At 30.5% G+C, this 22,466-nt stretch overlaps 3 protein-coding genes across 6 annotated transcripts in view; 1 reads left to right on the top strand and 2 right to left on the bottom strand.

The window, feature by feature from the left end:
* Positions 1 to 1,379: 1,379 nt before the first annotated feature.
* On the bottom strand, positions 1,380 to 3,311 carry LOC124533628 (protein-lysine N-methyltransferase EEF2KMT). Its single transcript, XM_047109024.1, has 5 exons — positions 2,994 to 3,311; positions 2,608 to 2,925; positions 2,269 to 2,527; positions 1,959 to 2,174; positions 1,380 to 1,886 (listed from the first exon to the last, which is right to left on the bottom strand). The coding sequence occupies exons 1-5, from the start codon at positions 3,060 to 3,062 to the stop codon at positions 1,780 to 1,782; spliced, it is 969 nt and encodes a 322-aa protein (XP_046964980.1). The 5' UTR covers positions 3,063 to 3,311; the 3' UTR covers positions 1,380 to 1,779.
* A 1,451-nt stretch (positions 3,312 to 4,762) lies between these two features.
* On the top strand, positions 4,763 to 6,514 carry LOC124533563 (mitochondrial inner membrane protease ATP23 homolog). Its single transcript, XM_047108932.1, has 5 exons — positions 4,763 to 5,110; positions 5,217 to 5,262; positions 5,346 to 5,427; positions 5,512 to 5,736; positions 6,226 to 6,514. The coding sequence occupies exons 1-5, from the start codon at positions 4,912 to 4,914 to the stop codon at positions 6,421 to 6,423; spliced, it is 750 nt and encodes a 249-aa protein (XP_046964888.1). The 5' UTR covers positions 4,763 to 4,911; the 3' UTR covers positions 6,424 to 6,514.
* A 5-nt stretch (positions 6,515 to 6,519) lies between these two features.
* The window catches only part of LOC124533561 (glycine receptor subunit alpha-4-like), a 32,100-nt gene continuing 16,153 nt past the window's right edge, over positions 6,520 to 22,466 (bottom strand). The window contains exons 2-11 of one of the 4 annotated variants that reach the window (XM_047108928.1): positions 17,515 to 17,582; positions 15,124 to 15,191; positions 14,306 to 14,526; positions 13,837 to 13,919; positions 12,405 to 12,530; positions 11,548 to 11,746; positions 11,156 to 11,363; positions 10,067 to 10,177; positions 9,663 to 9,731; positions 6,520 to 9,252 (exon numbers count right to left, since the gene is read on the bottom strand). In XM_047108928.1, coding sequence (XP_046964884.1) covers positions 9,037 to 9,252; positions 9,663 to 9,731; positions 10,067 to 10,177; positions 11,156 to 11,363; positions 11,548 to 11,746; positions 12,405 to 12,530; positions 13,837 to 13,919; positions 14,306 to 14,526; positions 15,124 to 15,191; positions 17,515 to 17,582 — 1,369 coding nt within the window. In that variant the 3' untranslated portion in view covers positions 6,520 to 9,036. Of the gene's footprint in view, positions 9,253 to 9,662; positions 9,732 to 10,066; positions 10,178 to 11,155; positions 11,364 to 11,547; positions 11,747 to 12,377; positions 12,531 to 13,836; positions 13,920 to 14,305; positions 14,527 to 15,123; positions 15,192 to 17,514; positions 17,583 to 22,466 lie in introns of all 4 variants that reach the window. The other 3 variants (XM_047108931.1, XM_047108927.1, XM_047108929.1) reach the window with 3 other exon arrangements.

Genomic DNA, 22,466 nt, shown 5'->3' with positions numbered 1-22,466 from the left:
CCGCCGGCGGAAACGAGGACCCAGATATGCGACGTCTCGGAGGCGGCCGAGACGTCAGTAAATTCACTCAAGTGTTAGAATCACTCCCCACCGATTTCGTTCTGAGTCGATGTGCGATCTCATAGGAGACACCCTCAGGACGAACTTTAGATTTAATCTCAAGCCCTGCGCTCAACCTCAGGGCAGGGGACATTAGTTCTCGCCCGAAAGACGGGTGACGCTGTAAAGGCCAGTAGGGCCAACAGCAATACACCACACATAAAAAAAAAGTTTGTGGGAACATTTTCTTGTCGACAGTCCGAGAGGTCGGATCGCAGGTCACGTGAGCCCTTTAATTACTCTTTTGTTTACGTTTATTTCTATTATCGAATTGCTGTGTGTTTTTGTTAAAGTGTTGATTGACATTTTGTTTCCTTAAATAAATTGTAAGAAATAGAAATACAGAGTATTTGTCATATTTGTTATTTTTTTTATCTTTAACCACTTCTGATCCTTACATTATAACAATGTTTTCGTTATTGCCACTGGTAGCAAATGCAAATGTTTGAAGAAATTTAATTTGTAACATATTATAAATTAATAAGAGACGTAAGAATTTATTGTTTATTTGAATAATGCTTTTTTATTAAATATAGGCTTCAAAGTTGGTATTTTAAATAAATAAATATCTGACATCATCACATACATTACTCTCATCCCAATGTAAGTAGCACTTATGTTATGGGAAATCGAGTAACGACGGTCCCACGAACACCCAGACTCCAAACTTTTTCTACGTCAACTTGGCCGGGCATCGAACACAGAACCTCGCAATGGCGATGGCGTACCCGTGAAAACCGGTGTAGGTCCATATTACTCGAACACGGACCGGACCATCTTGGCGTGAATTTGTTTATTTAAAAGCAAAGTACCAAATTCCAGACAACCGTTCCATAGGTTTATAGTAACTCAGAGAAAACAGGGTTTTATGTATAAAATTCTTGTTTTTTAAACTTTAAATAAAACTAAGATTAAAATTGTAAATGATTTGAGGTTTTTAATTAAATTGAATACTTCTACTAAATAAGAGAAATTATGGAATTATCTTAATGATTGTTAACATGTTAGAAATACATCTTTATGTCGTTACATTTATATTATATATTTAATTAACTCTTTCTTTATTGTATTCGATTTCAGAAAAGTGTAATTGATTATAGAACGTCATTCGTATGGCTTTAAAAACTAATACAAGATGATTTCTTGTGCAAAATGATTATTAAAAAAATAAAACAGAAAAGAGTCGCGCAATGCGCATGGAACGACGTTCGTTAGTTGGATTTTTAACTTCAGGGCTTTAAAAGAAGGAAGGAAGGATTTATAAAATAAAACAAAAAGTATATAAATATTCTGCGTACTCTATGCGGTGTATTTATTACGAAGTTTATTTTTGCATGTTTGTCTTTTTGGTCTAGTGGCTAAATATAAGGTTCGAGAAATCCTTGGAAAGCACGTAAATTCCTTGGTTATGCAACTGAAAATTTCCCAGAAAAGGAATAAACTGCAACTGTACCTTCATCGTCCTCGAGATTAGTCGCCTTGGGCGAAATGGGCCAGTACATCATTATTTTTGTAAAAAAAATATAAAATAATAGAGAACATAATGGTGTGGCAGATTTAAAAAGATCTCAGTAAAGTTAGTAAATAAATAATATTTATCATGACAAAAGTAAGCAATTACTAACAATTATAAATACCTATGTGTATGCTTAAAGAATAATACTCAGACAAACATGGACACTATGATATTTTATTTATTTTTAACAAACATCTATTGACAGAATTATCCCAATCTATAAATCCATTATTGGATAATTTTATCTCTTCATGCTTAAAACAATTCAATTCTGAAAAGGAAAAGAAATATTTAAACAAAAAGTTGAATTCAATTAAGTGAATATCAATATTACCATACATACCCAATTCTTTAAGAAATTTATCAAATGTATCTTGATTTCGTATGACACTAGCTATGTATATATCAACATCATTATTTATCTTGTGGATCATTAAAAGTACATTTAACAATGGCTGCAATATTGATGGGTCGTATACTATATCAGCTCCAATAACAATATTTGGTATATAAGGTAATGATAATTCTTCAGTATCATTCCAGTCCAATGACATGACACCTAAATATATTATTCTGTATTAAAGCTTGTATGAGAAAAAATTGTTAATTTTTTCTGTCGATATAAATATAACTATTAATGAAAAATATCCAACCTATTGATTTGTCTCCGCTTATATACAAATTTGACTTCATATCTTCTTTCAAACATAAATCAGATAAATTAATTTGAATGTTATTATTTATCGTATTCAATACATCTGAATGGCAATCTGTCATAATCATGGATGTTATATCACATAATTTAGCAATAGTTATGCCAGTGAAGCCAACGCCAGACCCTAGTTCAAGGACATGCTTGTTAGAAAATGTTTCTTTATGACACAAAGCCCAGTCTGATAGCATAAGAGCAGCCTAAAATAATAATTGAAGTATTTTAATTCTTACTAATGGTACCAATAATAACTCAATTTGTATTTTATTTTTATTTTTACCTCCCAAGTCTTTAAGCCAGTAGTCCCATTAAGGACCATGTTTTTTGTTTCCTTGATTGTTATTATATTATTAAAATCATTATTAACAACATAGTGGCGGTAACAAAACTCATTTATAGTGGATTTCATTATATTACAGAGGAATGTATACATATCATCGTGGACTTCTTGTTCAGGTTCTAAGTATTGTATTAATGTTTTAAAAAACCTGACACAAAAATCGCGATGACAAGGGTATTTTTTAAAAAGTGGTGTTTCTACAGTTTGCTTTAAAAATAAGTCTTGATTTTCCCAAGTCAATTTTTTTATTTCTTCGGGCTAAAAAATGTAGCTGATTAGATAAGTACATATAGTTATTACTTATGACTTTGTAAAGATGAACTTACTTTCAGATTACAATGTAGGCCTTTAAAAAAAGATAAAGAAAGCTTATTAATTAAATTATGATCCATCATTGTTTTTTTTTTTTGTTTTGGTTAAATACAATGTATGCTTAAATTCTAACCTATTCAAGCAATTTACATGTGAATATTAAATGTTAAATTTGTGTTGACAAGTTGTGCTTATAAATGTCGTAAACATTAATATGCCAATATATTTATAGCTCATTATATTTTGTGTTTTTACTTTATTATTAATTACAAATATTACAATACAAATGTAGTGATAAGATGACAGAATGTCAAAAGTTTTGAAAGTTTCGAATGTTTGGCACTTAGGCAGTAGGATGTACTATATTTTGTTAAAAACAGTATTTTTGGGAAAAATAAAAATTTGACTACGAAAAAATATATAAAAAAAATAACACCGACTTCAAAGTGATCACTAAAAAAGTAATAAAATAATTTGATTTAACACGTATTATTGAAATCGGCCGATCGTATGTAAATATTTCTACATTTTGTTTTTCACTCAAAATCGTCCGACTTTTTTTTAAATATTTTATTTTACTCTTTTTAGTGTTATTTTCTCATAATAGAAATTAAAAGTTCTTATGTAACAAATGGTTATTTGTTGTTTTTTTCAATTAGCACTGAACCTATTTCAATAAAACTTATGTCTGGAGCATGATATACCAAACAATAACAAACCTAAGAAAAGAAATGTCTAGTGAACCTGTACTTCTCTTCATAAAAGCTACGAAGAGGAGTATAATTCCATATATTAATGTTCAAATAACTATTTCCTAACTCTTAGTAATTGAGGACTTACACCTTCCATCATCAGCTCAGCAGTATAATATTATGATTGCCAATATAACTTCAGAATATGTGTAAAACATGGTACATGTGCCTATAAAATATGAGGGTTCCCCTCGATTTCTCCAGGATCACATAATCAGAACCTGTTCTAATTAATATGGGACCAACTAGAAGGTGCCACCTTTCAGACAAAAAAATAATTTTTAACATCAGTCCACGTGTCTTCGAGTAATCGGAGAACATACATAAAAAAATATATTCCGATGAATTGATAACCTCCTCCTTTTTTGAACTACTGACAGGTTGAATAAAAGTATAAGTCTACAATTGAACTTATAAGACCAATTAATTTATTGTTATTTCATTTCATTATTTTGTTTTCAAATTCCTTTACCTACAATAACCGTTAGAAAAAATACAATTCGGTATTTTATTTTTCAAAATTCTTACTCGTCCTGTTATAAGTATTCAGTCCATTCCCCTTACTATCATTGCTTCAATGATTATTTTTAAATAATTCTGAATTCTTTTTAAAACACATCATTATCTCAGTTTTAGGTCTGAAAGCCTCCGAAAGCTGAAATATAATTATTATCAAATTTTAAAAGTATATCTGTATTAATCGTACTTTATGAATTTGATTCGAGATGAACGTGCTTAAGCAAGAACTTATCTTCCTAGTCTTTTTGTAATACTTCAACATCAAACAATTGATTTTCATTCTACCACCATCCTTTTTTTCTTAATAATGACCAATTCAATTACTGGATTGCATTGAGTTGAAATCGAAAATATTTTATATTTACAAAATTAAGAAAAAAAAACATCATGACAATAGCAGAAATATAACTTAGATGAACATGTTATGAGCTGTATGTAGAACACTTTTGCCTTTTTCAAGACGATTTGTTAAGCTTAAAAAATAATGTGTCAGTGTCATTGTCAATTGACATATGTCAAATTATTAAAGGAACGGACGGGACAACAAATTTCATCTATTACCTACTTGTAACCTAAACTTTAATAAAGTTTTGTATATCAAGTACTAAGTACTTAATACTGATCTGATTAAAGTCATTTGTAAAATAATATATAAAATTTAATGTCTAGTCAAAATGAAGAACCATCAAAACAAGATGAAAACAATAATGAAAAGAAAGAATCTTGGGGTTATGATTTGTATCCAGAAAGACGAGGAACATTTAAACCAACTATTACTAACGTGTTGATGGGTAAAGAGGGAAAAGAAGGTATTGAAAAAATCAAATGTGAGAAGAATGTGTACAGTTGTATAAAGGAAAGTAAGTATCATTGATTTGTTTGAATAAAAAAACAACTTTTCTATTTCATTCTTGAAATTTGAAAATGGAAATGAACAAAACTAATCATAAATAATATGCTTTATAGGTCCTATTGTAAAAGTGATGCTGGCAGCACTTAAGAGCTCTGGTTGGTTAGTTGAAGTGAATCTATTATGTATGTGAATATTTAATTACAAACATGGCTCTAATTATTAACATGTGAATTTTTTTGTAGCCCTGTTGATATAAGACGGCATATATCTTGTGAGGTGTGTGATTATTCAGTGAGTGGTGGGTATGACCCACAATTAAACCAGGTACTTTTTCTTTTAATTTACTATACATTAGATGTATTGACTTACATTGAAATCAGTCTTAATATTTTTTTTGGATTTTTTAAGATTGTGGTATGTCAAAATGTATCAACACGGAAGGGTATGGTGCAAGGAGTGTTGACTCATGAGATGATACACATGTTCGACTACTGCCGTAATGAACTAGATTTCAAGAATATGGAACATCTTGCATGCACTGAAATCAGAGCTGCCAACCTTACGCATTGTTCATTTGCCAGTGCCTGGTCACAAGGTGATGCATCTTTGACAAAAATTAAACAAGCTCACCAGGTATGCTTCAACTATATAGCATTAAAGAATTGACAAGTGTATAGATTATACAAAGTTTAATATTTTTATAGTATAGTGCAATAGTATAGTTGTATCACTTGGGTAATTTTAATGAAATTCAGCCACATGTGAACCCACAAACCAATATTGGAGCAGTGTTATCCTAACTTCATTCTAAAAGGAAAAGAATCCCTTGGCCAAGAAGTGTTATATTTTTGCACTGTTACTGTATAATGTTGATGTCCTGAAGAGTTTTTAAAACATTTAAAAACTACATAGTCAACTATGACTATGAAAATAAATATAATATGTTATGTCCTGTATATATCATAATAATCCTGTATACTTCAATTAATCCTAAATCTTTGCTTTTATTGTCTACAATTTCTATTTATTTATATCTTTTACACTGGACTTTTTTGTGTAGAATAAAGGAAAAATGATCATAATTGACAATACTTTTTTAAATTATCATTATTTTTCTTGCAGGATTGTGTTAAAACAAAAGCACTATACTCAGTACTTGCTGTGCGTCAGATTGGAAAGGCAGAGGCTGTTGATGTCATAGAAAAAGTATTTCCAAAGTGTTACAATGACTTGGAGCCCATAGGAAGAAGAATAAGGAGAAATTCGGAGGATATGGAGCGTGCTTACCGAGAAGCATCTTACTATGGATATGATTTGTAAAATAGGAAAACAAAGTAATGTAGATATGTACATGTTGCGATAAGTATTATTGCAATTTTAGGGTGAAATAATAAAATATATTGTAATTTATTTAAAATAATGTCTTTTATTTCAACTATTATTTACACATACAATATGTATTGTCTAATTGAAAACTTCATTTTATTTACTACTGTTCACATAACAGTATTCAACTTATAATATAATTTTTTAAACACAAAACAGATTCATTTATTTAATAAGTGAATATTTAAGAGGCAATATTTATAGGTAAATAATAAGTTGCGGGCAATATCATGTCTCATGATTTTTTAATATGCATATAATAGATATCTTTTTATTATACATCTTTCATAAAGAAATGCAAACTTTTACATTAAATTAAATGATAACCTACATTCAAACTTTCAACACTTATTGAAACTGTAATTAAATAAATAGCCGATGCAGAAACATGTTTACTTGACATTGATACTTTAATTACTATGAAACAAACAATCCAAATTTTTTTTTTGAATGAGGTTTTATATTAAATTGATATACATATAGTACGACACAACATAGATGTCGCATCGGCCAAATTCGTAAAACCGATCACATCCGAATTAAGTACGCTATCCCAAATTATCAAAATTTATTTCTGATGGGAATATGATCTTTACATAAACGTAATAACTTGTAATATCACATGACCTAATATATTCGTCAATTTGACGCGTCGATTTACATGCACTTGCTTTCTCTAACGCTTGAATCTATAGCAACCAATAGCGTCGAATGGCGCGATAGGGAGCTATTTCTATTGGTCGTGTAAATTGGCAGTAATCGGTTTTATTTTCATTCCATTGCATTTTCCGATGCTACATCTAATTTGTGTCGTACTATACTTATTAGTAATTGTTGATTTTATATAAATAGTTAATAGGGTACATTAAAAATAATCGCTTCATTTCTTTTATGGTGTGATAATGTGATTAATAAAAATAATGTCTCTAGAGATCAAAAATGTCATTGTGATCTGACAGGTACAGATTTTGTATTTAGTCTATATCCGTAGTGAAACAATGAAATTGAAACTTTGTGCATAAAAAATATTTGTGCCTTAATAAGCCACGGAGGCAAAAGTCAACAAATAATAGCAATAAATAAGTTTAAGACAAGCTTATTTACATTTGAATTAATTACATTTGACTAGCATAAAATATCGTTTTAAAAAAATAGCATCATATGCGCTATTTAATTTAGGTTTTACTAAATAATAATATTTGATTAAAAAAAATAAACATTTATTATTTATATCCGTTTTAATAGATATCCTGTAGAGTACTTATTTTTAAATATTGATATGTGCATATAAAATAGTTTTGACAAGTATGAAATTGTTATGTACACGTTCTTTGTATATTATATACACCGAACGTTTTGTTTTCTACGATTGTGTAAGATATTGTCAAACTCATGGAGCTTTTTAATTTGTTTAAGCTGATGGCGAGTGATCCATATGATTAGAAAATACAATGTTAAAAGTATGGGTCTAAAATTGTTTTAAGCCTATTATGATATATTTATGTAAAGCGAAAGGCACAGTAATAAGGCGTGATGTTCTAGTAATCTACTGAGCTCAAATGGTCCCAATGTCGTGTGATATTTTAAGGCAAAATCTTTAATGTAGACTTATGTTTGTAATCTATACATTAATAAATACTAAAACTATACATATAGGATTTATTCATATATCAATCGTTGTCAATACAAAGATCTACCAAAAATTCGTTAATTCACTTTTTATGAAAACTTGCAAAAATCACTCGATGATGATGAATCATATATTTCGCTGAACGAGAATTGCTTCATTTCGTCTAACTGAATAAAGTCGTAATTAGGACTAGTAAATATGTCATTTATAGTAAAAAAACAAGGAGATAAAAATTCATTCTGCACATAATTATGTTAAAGTAAAAGCTGATAGAATAAGTACCTATGCCAAAATGGATACTAATTCTTTTGGACTGACATTTCACTCTACAAATAAATTAGAAAAGAAACAAGTAAGATCTTCAAATCTGACCATATTTTAAATTCAGAACTGTACAATAGGACGGATAGTCAAAGCGTTATTAAAAGTATTAACATTAGGCACTCACATGACTTTCATTTCATCAGCATAAGAACGAGTCACGAATATTAAAAACTTCTTCGATATAATTACATTTCAGATAGTTAAGACTATCTTAGAAAATGGTAGTACAGTTTTTATTTAAGTAGATCAATCTACAAATATTTTAATTACAAGAAAATAACAGTGGTATATTTAGTTATTGCTTTTTTAAATTATTGCATTTCTCCTGGCCATATTATATGTATAATGATTGTATAATAAATTTCTGTTATTTCGTCATAACTATTAAAATATATCAAGACAATGAATATATTGCAACGTTTTAAATAAACTTATGTATTCTATAAAACAATTTAACGATTTTTAATAAAATTTATATAAACTTAACTAATAAATCGTCATTAACAATGGGTCAAACGTTAATAAAGTATCTAGCAGCTTATCTAATATTTACAATTGTCTTATACCGAGTCGGCACTCTACACAATGTCACATTAGTCGGGCATCGCTCGGTGTGCTTCACTGAGGTATGTGGTCCAGTAGATGATAGTGAAAAGAATAAAACAAATAGGGAATACCATGAGGGCGAACTTGTCTAGAGCCCCATGTTGGGCGCCACAGAACATGACGCCTCGGTCGGCCATCGCAGCAAACCTTACTAAGAAACTTCCAGACGAATCACCTGGCATCGTGTCCAAAATTGGCGAGTCCTAAAGAGAACATAATTAAATAATATGGAGTTTTTACCTTTTTCAGTGTTTGGCATTATATTATTAACCATACTACGATTTTAATTTACAATTTTAAATCTACTAGCGTCCATAACATACCTGTGTGTGCAATGCGATAAAAGCATTGGTGTAGGTACTTGTTTTTTCTAGTTAAGTATGAGCTGAGCCACAAAAAGGTAGTCGAAGATAATAAAGCTTTATATATAGTCAAATTTTGCGCTAATAGAGTTAAAATATTGTGTAATCTTTTAACGGATTTTATAAGTTCTAGCTTATTGCCTATCTATGCACTCAAATCAATTTAGTCTACATGGATGGACCTAAATACATAAAGTTCTTCTATGATGCCTTCATTTAGCGTGACCCACACAGTGCATTGAACTTTTTACCTTACTGACTGTTCTCGTCTCACATCCGACTTTATTGTCTCTTCGAAGTCTTCTCTCCTTAGACGACAACTAAAAATGTTTGCCTAATTTAAGAAAAAACAACAAAGACCATACCTATATCGTACGCGTAACGCGCAACTGTTTTTCTTGGTGCCGTGTAAATGAAATTCATAATGAAGTTATGAATACTTACTACTTAATAATTGAACATATTTTGTTACGTTGTCGTGTAAACATGTGCATGTTAATGCTAAAGTTTGGCTAAAACAATCCACCATCTATAATTGAATATATTAAATGCTTTTGATGTCTACATGCATAATAAGTTACCCATCGTATAGATGTTGAGTTGAGACGTAAATGCTAAAAGAGTTCATGTAGTTATGGCTTTTAAAAATATTTACCCTCTGAATGGTCTGATGAGAGAACTGTTGCTTCAGACCTTCATCTTCTACACTGAGTTGCGGAGAGAAAACACCCCCTTGAGGTGTACCGCTAACTGGTGTACTTAACCTCTGTTGAAATAATATAGTCTTAATTACATAATAAATACAATTTGATTACAAAAGGCCGTAAATCCACTTCAGCAGAAGGGGATTCTTTAAGTAGAAAGTTTGTAGCCTTTTTCATCTCTGCTTGCTGAATAATATTTCGTGTAAACGACTTGAGTCTTTACTGAATGGATATGTATTTCTGCGAATACTAATACTAATATTAAAAGGAATGTAATATTTTTTATTGGTGATAATTTCAGTACCTATAAAGTTAGGTTCTTTGTATTGCATGTTTTTTAGATACACATTCTGATTTTTTTTTCTTTATGTACATACGAATAACAACAAGAAAAAATTGTCCGTCACTTGATTCCCGGAAAATATAAAACACGAATGGTTAATAAAAGAGACTCAATAATTATATAAAGACGTTAAATTTTGCTAATAATACCAATCTATCTATCCTCATAAATGATGAATGCTATAAATTGGTTTTACCTTAGCCTTCAACGCTGACCTTCACTGGACGTGGACCTTCAAATTGTGCCTTGTCAAATTTGGTAAGAATCTGTTATCGCAGCTTAGAATAAATCTTACCATAGTTATCGACAGTCGAACAATTTTGCTGGCATACATCTCGATAACAATGACGAAACTTGTTCACTTTGCATTTCTAAATTAAAAACATGCATTCTTTTTTATCACAAAATATTTGGACGAATTTTGGACATACGTAATTGACGCGCATAATTCGCGATGGTCGCCTCGGTCGCCTGCATTCAGTGTGGGACGAAACGTTATGCTTAATAGACCAGTCAGACACAGACGCTTTTCTTCACAAACACAATCCACTATTATCGATAATCGACATTGATTTATCGATAACACCCGATCGAACAAGGTTAACCATGACCTACCTCTAAATTAAATTTGGTTGGAGTATGGACTTTGCGTGGTATGTTATAGTACGCAAATATATATTTGTTTAATATTACGTGCCTGTGAATGGTTGATATGTATAGGCGGCGCGAGTTGCGCGGCGGAAGCGGCGCGCCGAAGGTCTTGTCGCCGTCGACTCCAACTCTTGTCATATCGGATGCCAAAAAGCACCACGAAGTATTCTAACAACGCAAGGAACACGAATATCGTGCACGAGATCAGCCAAACCTCAATGCATTTCAGTTCCAGAGCATCGGGTGAATTCGTGCTGAAAATGACACCAATAATACTTAAATTGAAATATTTTTAAAGTCTCTCAAAGATTTAGCTCTCTGTTTTGTATTTTTTAAGACTTCAAATTAATTACACAATTGAAAGATTAATTTCATAACAAAGGAATTATAAAGTATTGTAATGATTTAAATAAATATCAAAATAAAGGTTAAACTAACCTCACAGTATCAAACATGGTGACCAATGAGAGCAAAGTGGTCACTAGCAGCACCATTCGACCCGGTACAATCTCCGGTATGACACAGAAGCTGCCCCAAGATATGATGACAAAGAGGGAGGAAGGCAAGTAGCTCTCTAGAAGGTAGCCCCGCAGTTCACGAGACAGCTTGATTTGCAATCGTGCTGCGGAGTGCTCACCTGGCAATATTTAATTTTCGTTTGGATTTATTTTTTGGATCGAAATCGGATAAATATAGGAGTAAAGTCACAAATAATATGGTATAAAAAGCATTCAGTTACTAAGTATGATGAACGTTCAATTTGTTACGTATTAAAAAATATTACACAATTGAAATTATAAATATTTGACAACTTAAAACACATTATTATAAATGCTTACATTTATTTGAGTCGGCAATTTGCAAGATATTCAGTGAGTACATGACTTAATAATATTTGCGTCTATTACAATAGAATCTGTGCGCAAAAACGTTTTACTACACTTTTTAAAATCATTAAAACCTTTTCTTTTTTTAGACAAATTTTTAGGTTTATGTTTTTTATTTGCCTACTTTCTATTAGAATTAATAAACATGCTCCTTACGTCACATTTATAAAAAAAAACACGATTGAGCAAGTTACGAATGTTCAAGTTCAAGTGTAATAACGACTATAAATAATCCCAGAGTTTTAAAGTTCCCATATTTTTTCATTCGTAACAAGCACAAGTAGCGTCATGCAAGCATACCGCATAGCGTTAATAAAGGTTAATTACAAATTGTTACAGGTGGGCGAAAACTGAAGCGCAAAGCGATAAATATACATTTACCTTCACCAAAATTTCGAATATGTTTACTTTTGTCCGTAACAAATGTGACCACGTATTTGGGGAGACGAAACTCGCGCCGCTGTTCCCCGGCCAAGCCGAACCAGGGCGCCACTTCGCGCCACTCGAACCGCACGTCTTCTCTCGTGTACTTGTCTATAATAATGCCGTTTAGTAAATTCAAATCGTTAGTAAAAAAATACATTGGTAGAAAAAGCATATTATTCGATACAAGATTTTATAGATTATAAAAAAGCGTGGAGTTAATACTTATTGGCTTCCAAGCAGTATATATTAATTTAAATAATTGTATTTAACTAACATGACTTTGTATTTTTTTAATGTTAAATAAGAGTAACTACTGAGTTACTTGCCGGTTCATCTCGGTATAATCCATTTTCCGAAACGGTGATAGGTCACTTAATTGTAAAATAACGATTCAAAAGTGCTTGTAAAAGCCTACTTGAATAAAGTTTATTTTGATTTGATTTAATAGAACATATTTACATTACCTACCTAATTTAACAATAAATAACACAAAAAGCTTTTTATATTTTTGTAAGACAAATGAGACAAAATCCTGAAATAAACTCATGTTATTTTCGTCCATAAAGATCGCTGATCAATTTTCGGTTACGCGGCCAATGTTAAAGTGCAGATGATATTACAAAATTGGGTCCGCAATCAGGTATACTGTAATTTCTACACTATAACAGTCTGATTAGACGTTAATGCGCATTCGTGTTTTTTGAGGTACAGGTATTCTAAACTATGATTGCCAAATTTCGAAATATTGAGTTGATTGTAATAAGAAAACACTATTTTTTAGTCGAGCTCTGTTTCGAGTACTAACTAGTTTTGCTCAGATTATTAATGACTCAAGGGCCCGTAGATTATGTAAATTTTACATTTGAACTAGATTCATTGATGTACTTGTCTATAATAATACCATGACGCTCATACGCCGTAATGACGTTAATACAATAATTTAAAGGCTATTTTAAGTCTACTCCGGCACGGCAATGAGATCTTTTCCTAAATTAAAGATTCCATTCACGTTTTAAGATATGTCTGCTATATTCAATAATACTTAAATTATGACATGTTTTCCTGATCGATCATAATTTCATTGATAAATAAATACAATGAATACATTTTCATATATTTTTTTGAGCGAATAAATATTACTATTGGTTCATTTTACAAATATTAAACGCTTAATTATTTCTCAATAATGGACGGTACGACTGAAATAAAATCTGCTAAAAATTGGTTTAAAATAAAAATATCATCATTTAAATTACGCCAAGCGAAGCGAAAGATTAGTATCTAGTAATAACATGATACAATTATTCTATTCAATTAGGTAATTGAAATTTAAAAAAACAGATGAATCCGCCAGGAACTCAGTACAAAGCACAAGTGAAATCATTTTGTATATAATAAAATTATCATTACTCACAGCTACTGAAGTCTATAGCGCAGTTTTGTACATCTAACGGGTACAGAACGAAGTCCATTTCACATTTGATGGTGATCGTGGCACTGAAAATTAAATCGTAAACATTGTTTCAAACGAACCAGTTCTATTTATGTTCTATTTTGTTTTTAATTTAATTTATTATCTATGTCTATTCAACTTCTTTATTTTGACATAACGTCTTTAAATTAACCATTATTAGGGTTCGTTCTAGTTAAGCGAATACGTTCGACTTTTCAGTCATTGACGTGTCATTTGTAAAATTTCAGATTTTATTCTTCAGTGATATTTGTACGCACTTCTAGTATTAATAATAAACTATTATTTGAATTTAGGAATGACATTAATCTTAATAAAAGATATTTTTTAAATACTGTGATTGCAAATAAAAAAAGGTCTTATATATATTTTTTTGTCTTATAATAAATATAATGAATGGCAATAGACGAACCCGATACTGACTGAGACGGTGCGGTTGGCATACAACCGTAGCGATGCCATTTCCTGCAACACCGACAATATTCTCATGGTCTGCAGCTGCCATATGTACAGGTCTGGGGTCCAGATCAGCTGTCGGAATTCCCAGGGCAGGTCGATATATGACCGCCCTGGTGGGACTTTTAGCCGCATCTCCTCCCATGATACTTGAAGGAAAACGTCTAGTGTGATCTCCTTGGACATTCAGAAGACAAAATTATTATTAATAATTTTATTTTTGTAGTTGTACATATTTAAGGATTTGTAACAGTTAATTATGAAATTTTGAATGTATTCTTCAGATGAAATAACTGGCTAGTAGCATGACAAGGGATTTAAAAAAAGTGAGTGGAAAAAATTTAAAAATGGAGGGAAAGTAAGTAAGATTGTACGATATGAGTAATTAATATGAGAAAAATAATATAAAGTTTATATTAAGTATTGTATTTTGCTGACTATTTGTACTAGCAGCCCATCCCGAGTCCCGACTACAGACGGATGAAATTCAAACAATGTTAGAACTCCCCACTCTCTTCTTTGAAGTTGTAATTTCCGAAAATCCTTTCTCATTGTGAGTCGTCCGTCGTTCGTCGTCGTCCTTTAATTTCGGAGGTCTTGTGATGAGCCAGTAATATATCCCGTATATTTATGTATATAGATTTTTTTTTTACTATGAGATAGGTAGACTCTTTCGGAAATAGTAGTAATGTACCATTAAAGTATATTTGTATCTACAAACAACCTTGACCTTAATGATACAGCTATTTAAAGAAGACAATCGTTTAAAAATACCTCTCTATTCTCGTCGACTCCAGAGACTCTGTTGACGTTTACTCCGATATAAACTGTCGTGTTTTTACCTGTAAAAGTGAAATTACAATGAGACCTTGACGTTTCGGTTTCATTGAATTGCTATAAACTGTTGCATAGGTTGTAACCGTAAGGATTATGTCCATTAGATTTATGCTAAGCATATAATAAATCAATACTTGTTGACACCACATTAGAAATTAAAAAAAATAACATTGCTACTGTACTATATTTTCTATGTATTATATACAAAACCTTCCTCTCGAATCACTCAATCTATTAAAGAAACTGCATCAAAATCCGTTGCGTAACTTTAAAGATCTAAGCATACATAGGGACAGACAGCGGTAAGCGACTTTGTTTTATACTATGTAATGATAATTATAATGATAGTTCATTTTGGACCTACGCTGTTGCTTATGTCTGTGAAATGTTTTTATATTAATACATTTTACGGTTTTTATCCGGTAGGTCTTTGCGCGTGGGTAGCCAATAATAATGTATTTTCACAAAAGATCCTTGCTTTGTTGTGTTTCGTTTGAAGTGTGAGCCAGTGTAATAACAGACACGAAGGATTACACACGTTAGCGCTTATTTACGAGTCAATGACAAAGCGAAGGTGCTTTCTTACCACCAGGTCCAAGTCACATAATTGTAGTTCAATTGTTCATTCGTATTAATTAGTAATTGTATATTATTTAAATTTTACGTAATTGCATTTGAAGTAATAGTTAATGATTAACAAATTTGATTGATATTAGATTAGGCTAAATTAATTATAGCTGAGATGGCCCAGTGGTTAGAACGCGTGCATCTTAACCGATGATTGCGAGTTCAAACTCAGGCAAGCACCACTATATATGTGCTTAATTTGTGTTTATAATTGATCTCGTGCTCGGCGGTGAAGGAAAACATCGTGAGGAAACCTGCATGTGTCTAATTTCATCGAAATTCTGCCACATGTGTATTCCACTAACCCGCATTTGTAACAGCGTGGTGGAATTTGTTCCAAGCCCACTCCTTAATGGACGAGGAAGCCTTATCCCTGCAGTGGGAAATTTACAGGCTTGTTACTTTACTTTACTTTAATTATAGTTTCCTGTTTATATCTTAATAAATGCACGTAAATCTTAGGCACAGTATATAAGAGGTTTTATGCGATTTCTTAAGAAGCCGAATACATCGTGGACTTTATATAATAAAAATTAGATAAACATGAATATTCATTGACACGTGGATCGCTTCGTTTTCAGTGGACGTATAGCTTTCAGCCGTGGCTTTATGGCGCCCATCGGAGATATCACCGATACGCTCCCGTCTTTGCTACCGAGCTCGCTGAATTTATTAAAATTAAACCAAGCCAAGCCAACCTACTTAATGAACGGTAATAGCTGACTGTATTTTTAATATTGTTTTTAAACGTGAAGGCGATAGATTTTAATGACCCTATAAATACAGATAACGAAGAAGTACTACAATGATATTGTTAGAAATATTAATTAATATATTGTTTGCTTCTTGATTAGTAGGATGGATGGAACATCGTTAATAAAATCATATTGATTTTTTTCATTTATTATTATATAAAATATAATCTTAATTACAATCTTCGTGAGAGCCATCGCGGAAAATTCATGGTCAGTGTATGTTAAATTAATGCTTGTATAATGATTGGCCAAACGTCAGAGTGACGTGTGACTGTTGTGCTGACTAACGTCCGGACTTAAGTGGATAGCTGTCTAGTTTGGTCGAATCATCAATGCGTAGCAAAAACTCTTCTATAAATACGAGCTATTAAAAATAACGAATTTAGGTACCTAAATCTAAAAAAAGTTTGTAACAGTGCGGCACTACCTTTGACCTTTTTATATAATCAGGCAAAGGTATTGTATTATACAGTATTCTATCACTGTCATAATTTATTGTCTTTCTAGGTTTATCAACTATATTAATTCTTTATTGAAAACTGTTACTTTGTGACATGCTTTATAATTTTGTTTGTAATCGGAATTCAAACAAAATATGCATCCATCGAATACCTATAATAGATGTAGATTTTCATTTGGCAAAGATGCACTTCTGTTATTAATAGTATATTCATACATTATAAATAACACAATTTCATGTAAATAATTGAACGAATAATAGGATATTATTCTTGATTGTTTCCTATTTACAGTGTTTATTTGATTTTTTTATATATTGTACTATTGCTGCATGAGTTTGCAAAGTAAATTTCATCACAAAATATTATATAAATGTAAATTAAGGCCAGAAAAAGTGGTGCTTGTCTCGTTAAGAGCCGCGATTTTCGTTTAAGATATGTTTTTACTTATTTTTAATCTGTATGTTTAAAAAAATGGTTTCACTCACCAGGTGGAATGTTTCTACTGTAGTTTGTTGGAAGTTGATATGCATGTTGGTCTATATACAGGATCTGGCTGAAAAAAAGTTTACAGAAATTAAATACCTAAATACTGGCAATAATAATTGTAATTAAAAAAGTACTTTATTTGAAGGCATACAAATTTGAGTATATGTCAAATTATTTATTAACTTGTATAACAGATGCATGCTAAAGGATATTACAACACTAATGACTTTCTAGGTGAATGCACAACTTGGGAATGAGATGATCGCCTCTAGGCTGTTTCAAATAACAAAAATATGTTTATTATTGTATATTGTAAATTGATATTATAAAAAAAAATATATATTCCGCTGAGTTTCTTTCACCAGTTCTTCTCAGGTCTGAGGTATTATATTCCGAACCGGTGGTAGATTTTCGACTATGAATAAGAATGTGTAAACACTTCCATTTTGAATAAAGGTTTTTGACTTTGACTGATGTTATAACTAAATGATTGCTAGTAATAGTATATTTAACGTAAATAGCAATTATTTGGGAATTCGAAAATATCCTTTATATGTATATATTTTTATATCCATACTATGTAGCTTTTTTGGTTTTGTTTGTGACAAAAAGGCACAGATTATTTCGTCAAAGTAACGAGCATAGGAAAAGACACGATAGAGATTGATAATATTTTATTTTGACTTTTATAGTAAAGGCAAACCTATGTTTTAACTATCATTGTTATTATAGTGTATGTATATGTATAAAAAATTCTGTACCCCTATTCTGTGACTCGAATAGAAACTCGATAAGAAACTCGAATCTCACCGCAGAACACGAGTGTGAAATGTCAGATTGTGACATTAAGTATAGTACAATAAATACAAAATTTATAGGATACAGGAATAGCCAGTCAGTCAGTCGGCATTTCATGAGCGGCATACGAAGTGATGTCTTACAGAATCGCACTGCTAATATCAGAAGATCATTCATTACATCACTAATTAGTAGTTATGTGATGTTCTAAGTAAAGTATCCTATTTTTAAAAATGGAATTTTATTCTAATACTTGTCATGATCATAGGTAATAATATATATAAAAATAAACTAAAATTGTTTTAATAAATATTAATTTCAGAAGATTGTGTCTAAGCCGGTATATTAATCTAATTAATTACAGTATTGCCGTTTGAGAAAACAATGCTAAACTCAATCATCTCTTGTTCAAAAGGATACATTAATTTAAAAAAATATATACGTACATACGTAATATATTTATTTCGTATTTTGTTTCAAGTCGCTGCTGACATCAGCAAATAACATTAAGTATAGAATTTACCACAGACTACGAGTTTGTTTGAGTTCGCTAATTCCATTAATGGCTAAATAATCTTTTGTTATTTTACTCACACTCCCTCTGTTTCTTGTTTGCTGGAATATTACTTTCATGGTTTCAGTTTAGTTATTAAGTGTCGAGTTTATAATGAAACTGAGGTGTATTGCTACGCCCTTAGAATTGTTTTTTGAACGATGAATCGCTTTTGAAATCAACAATACATTATAACATTATTACAAATATATATATAAGAATTATTTGTGATTACTTATATTTACCCTCCCATACATATATAACGTACAACAAGCTACAAACTTTTAAAGTATATTTAAATTTACTACTAATTTAATGTATTTATTACGTTCATTTTGTTCTCTTTGTCTTATTGATTATATCTTTACTCTATTACTTACCGTCATGATGCGTTATTTTAATTATATAATAGTTAATAATTATATAATAGATAATAACTAATCATTTCCCTTTTATCAAAATATTCTGTATAAGATAAAACCCGCTTTGCTCGGATGAAATAAACAAAACAAAAGAAATATAAATATAATAACTACCCTACACTAATTTTTGTATGGAACACACTTTTCTGAATGAATCCGTAAAAGTCAAATATGGCCGCCCGTTGAACTTCATATTTTGAATTTGTCGGATTCAATATCGAATTATCACGATAATATGAATGTTACGTAAATAATTACGAAAAAAAAATATATAAAATTTTAACAATCTATAGTTGTGCATAGGTTTTGATCGGGTCTATTGTAGGTCCCTGCATGAAATTACAATTCTGTGGAAAAAACCCATTTACGTTCGGTGACTGTAATTTTATGTCTTATTATTTTACGCGGGAAAATAAGTTTTCTATTCATTTTAAAGCAATACGAATGACGTTTTAAAATCAAATACACTTATATACACATATTTTAATTTTATTTTGCGATCACGATTATTTAGCATGCATATTATTATAATATAAATGTAACTGCATAAATATGTATATATATGGGTATATTGGTGCAAGTATGTATTTAATGAGTATTCTGACCAAGGATAGTTTGAAGTCTATCAACTAATGTTATTATAGGGATGTTCGCGTTTACCGCCTAAGATGCGATAAGCTAACGGCTTAGATGTTTATTTTTGGATCATATCTATTCGTTCTGAGTTGCACCAGTGCATGTCGGCTCGTCCATATCTTAGCCAGATACTGAAACCTCTAAAAGTACTCGAAAGGCTTATATAATAAGATAACATTAATTGGATATTTTCCTAAGCGTTTTATATTTACTTAATGACAAGTATTTCATTTACGTTGAACTACTACATAATACATTACATAAATAAACAACTATACCAGCATTATAACGCGCTTTTGACATTTTTCATAAAATACATATTTTTTTATTTATTTCAAAATATAAGAAATAATAAGTAATGTTGAATAATAAAGTACATACATGACACTGGTATGACATATATAATAACATAAAAAAACATCTACTGATACAAATTTTTCAAAAAATTATACCTAAAGTTTAACAGATATCCTATATTTTAAATGTGTCATTTATATACATTTTATATTTCCGTAAAATTTCGGCTCCATAAATCAAAACACTGATTGTTAACACCCTATGTCTGGGCAAAGGCTCTTCGTATTAAGGTAAAGTATAGGTACTATACCAGCTATTTGAAATAATTATTCTAGTGCGGGTGATATACATGATAGAATGCAATTACCTTAAAGAAATATAAATCCTTATAATACGTATAAAATCGTAAACGTTATGTATTTATCATTTAATCATATATAATTCTTCGTGAACATAGAAATTTATTGTAAATATTTTAAATTTTTTTTTTTAAAAAAGGAGAATTAAACTTATTCATTCCAACGGTAGGCACTATAAATGACACAGTTGTCATGTATTTAGTATTACATTACATTGGAACATAGCAAAGGTTTAATTATTTCCAAAAATGTCTCTGAATATTAACTACACGCGATTTTTTCATTAATTATTACATATGAATTGATCTAGAACCAAAACTACACAGCTAGAAAATTGAATAAAAATTCAGATATTACATTTATTTCGTAACCTTCTCGACCGTAAATAATAGAAATTACAACGTAAATAATAGACTTTCGAAAGTTCAGAAGTGAACACTATTAATTGCTTACTGCTTGCGAGTAAATAGCTTGTCTTGCTCACGACAGGAAAACGTATATAAAGACTTTTTGATTGACTTCGATTAATGGAAATTACACTTTATGTTATGCAATGTAAATATACTGGCAAATGGATGATGGTAAGTTACCACTGGTCATAGACTTTAAGATATGTTATTTTTATTTATTTCTCATATCATCATATCAATGAACTACCAACCTAACAAACTAAACGTCACCTTTATGTCAGACCACAACACTAATTATCGAGGTTAGCGGTGGATAAAATAATAATAAATGAGTGGACCTTATACACAACCTTAAACATTTGTTTTCCATATGAAGACATCGAAATTTAAACATTAGAATCAGAAATTTTAGTCAACAACAATAACAGCCTGTAAATGTCCCACTGCTGGGCTAAGGCCTCATCTCCCTTTGAGGAGAACGTTTGGAAAATATTTCACCACGCTATTCCAATGAGGGTAGGTGGAATACAAATGTGGCAGAATTTTTACGTAGAGACACATATTTTTTAACGATGTTTTCTTTCACGACGACATGAATTACAAACACATATTAAGCACATGAATATATAGTGGTGTTTGTCTGGGTTTGAACCCGCAACACTGGGCCTCTCAATAAATATTCCTTATTCCTTCTACTAATATATGTATGTAAGTCAAATTCAGAATATTGAGTTAATAACGTCAGATACAGATTGACTTCAATGAAAGATTGAAATTATTATGTATATTCGAATTATATATATTATTACGTATTTATAAAAGAAAACACATACGAAACAATCACGTCTTTTGATATTGGTCGAATATTAATACTCATTGAAATCATAATTAAACATAATATAATGCACTGCAAAGTATACAAACAACTTAAAAGTACTTAAGTTTTAAAAACTGTTTCTATTATCGTTCTAGGTCATCGGTTTGCACTTGTTTAATTTAAATTTAATAATATGCATATTTTACCGTAGATTATTTAGCTTATTAACGTTTATATACTTCGTTGTGTTGTTATAGATTATTTGGAGAATTGTTTGTATTGCTGAATATGTGACATGAAATGGATTACTTTATTTCTTAATTTGTCAGTTTTTTTATTGTTTGCGGAAAATGTTTCAACGGTCATTGACATCGATGTAAATATTGATTTGATATTCGAAAAAGTTAGCATTGTTCTAGTAAACCTTCTTAAAAACGTTTGTAGGTAAAGTTATGAGAGTAACCTTAACCTTATTTATATCACATTATTATTGCATATTATGAATATAGCAGGGGCTATTGAATTTACTTTATTATATAAAATTATTATTGTAATTATATAATATAATTAATTGATCAATAATTTGTAAAACAGTAATTAATAATATTTTATATGGCTCAGTATTTAATACTGGCATGTAACACTATTTCTTATTTTAA

Source organism: Vanessa cardui, chromosome 11 (genome assembly GCF_905220365.1).
Source record: "Vanessa cardui chromosome 11, ilVanCard2.1, whole genome shotgun sequence".
Classification (NCBI taxonomy): domain Eukaryota; kingdom Metazoa; phylum Arthropoda; class Insecta; order Lepidoptera; family Nymphalidae; genus Vanessa; species Vanessa cardui.
The sequence above is the reverse complement of the archived record's forward strand: the minus strand, read 5'-3'. Positions and strand labels throughout refer to the sequence as shown.

Excerpts from the sequence above, each read along its gene's own strand:
- LOC124533628 (XM_047109024.1), bottom strand. The coding sequence starts at position 3,062 with ATGATGGATCATAATTTAATTAATAAGCTTTCTTTATCTTTTTTTAAA. Across the intron at positions 2,926-2,993 it reads GCCTACATTGTAATCTGAAA|CCCGAAGAAATAAAAAAATT; the intron begins GTAAGTTCATCT and ends TACATTTTTTAG. Across the intron at positions 1,887-1,958 it reads TAAATTTCTTAAAGAATTGG|AATTGAATTGTTTTAAGCAT; the intron begins GTATGTATGGTA and ends TTTCCTTTTCAG.
- LOC124533563 (XM_047108932.1), top strand. The coding sequence starts at position 4,912 with ATGTCTAGTCAAAATGAAGAACCATCAAAACAAGATGAAAACAATAAT. Across the intron at positions 5,263-5,345 it reads GCACTTAAGAGCTCTGGTTG|CCCTGTTGATATAAGACGGC; the intron begins GTTAGTTGAAGT and ends ATTTTTTTGTAG. Across the intron at positions 5,428-5,511 it reads ATGACCCACAATTAAACCAG|ATTGTGGTATGTCAAAATGT; the intron begins GTACTTTTTCTT and ends GGATTTTTTAAG.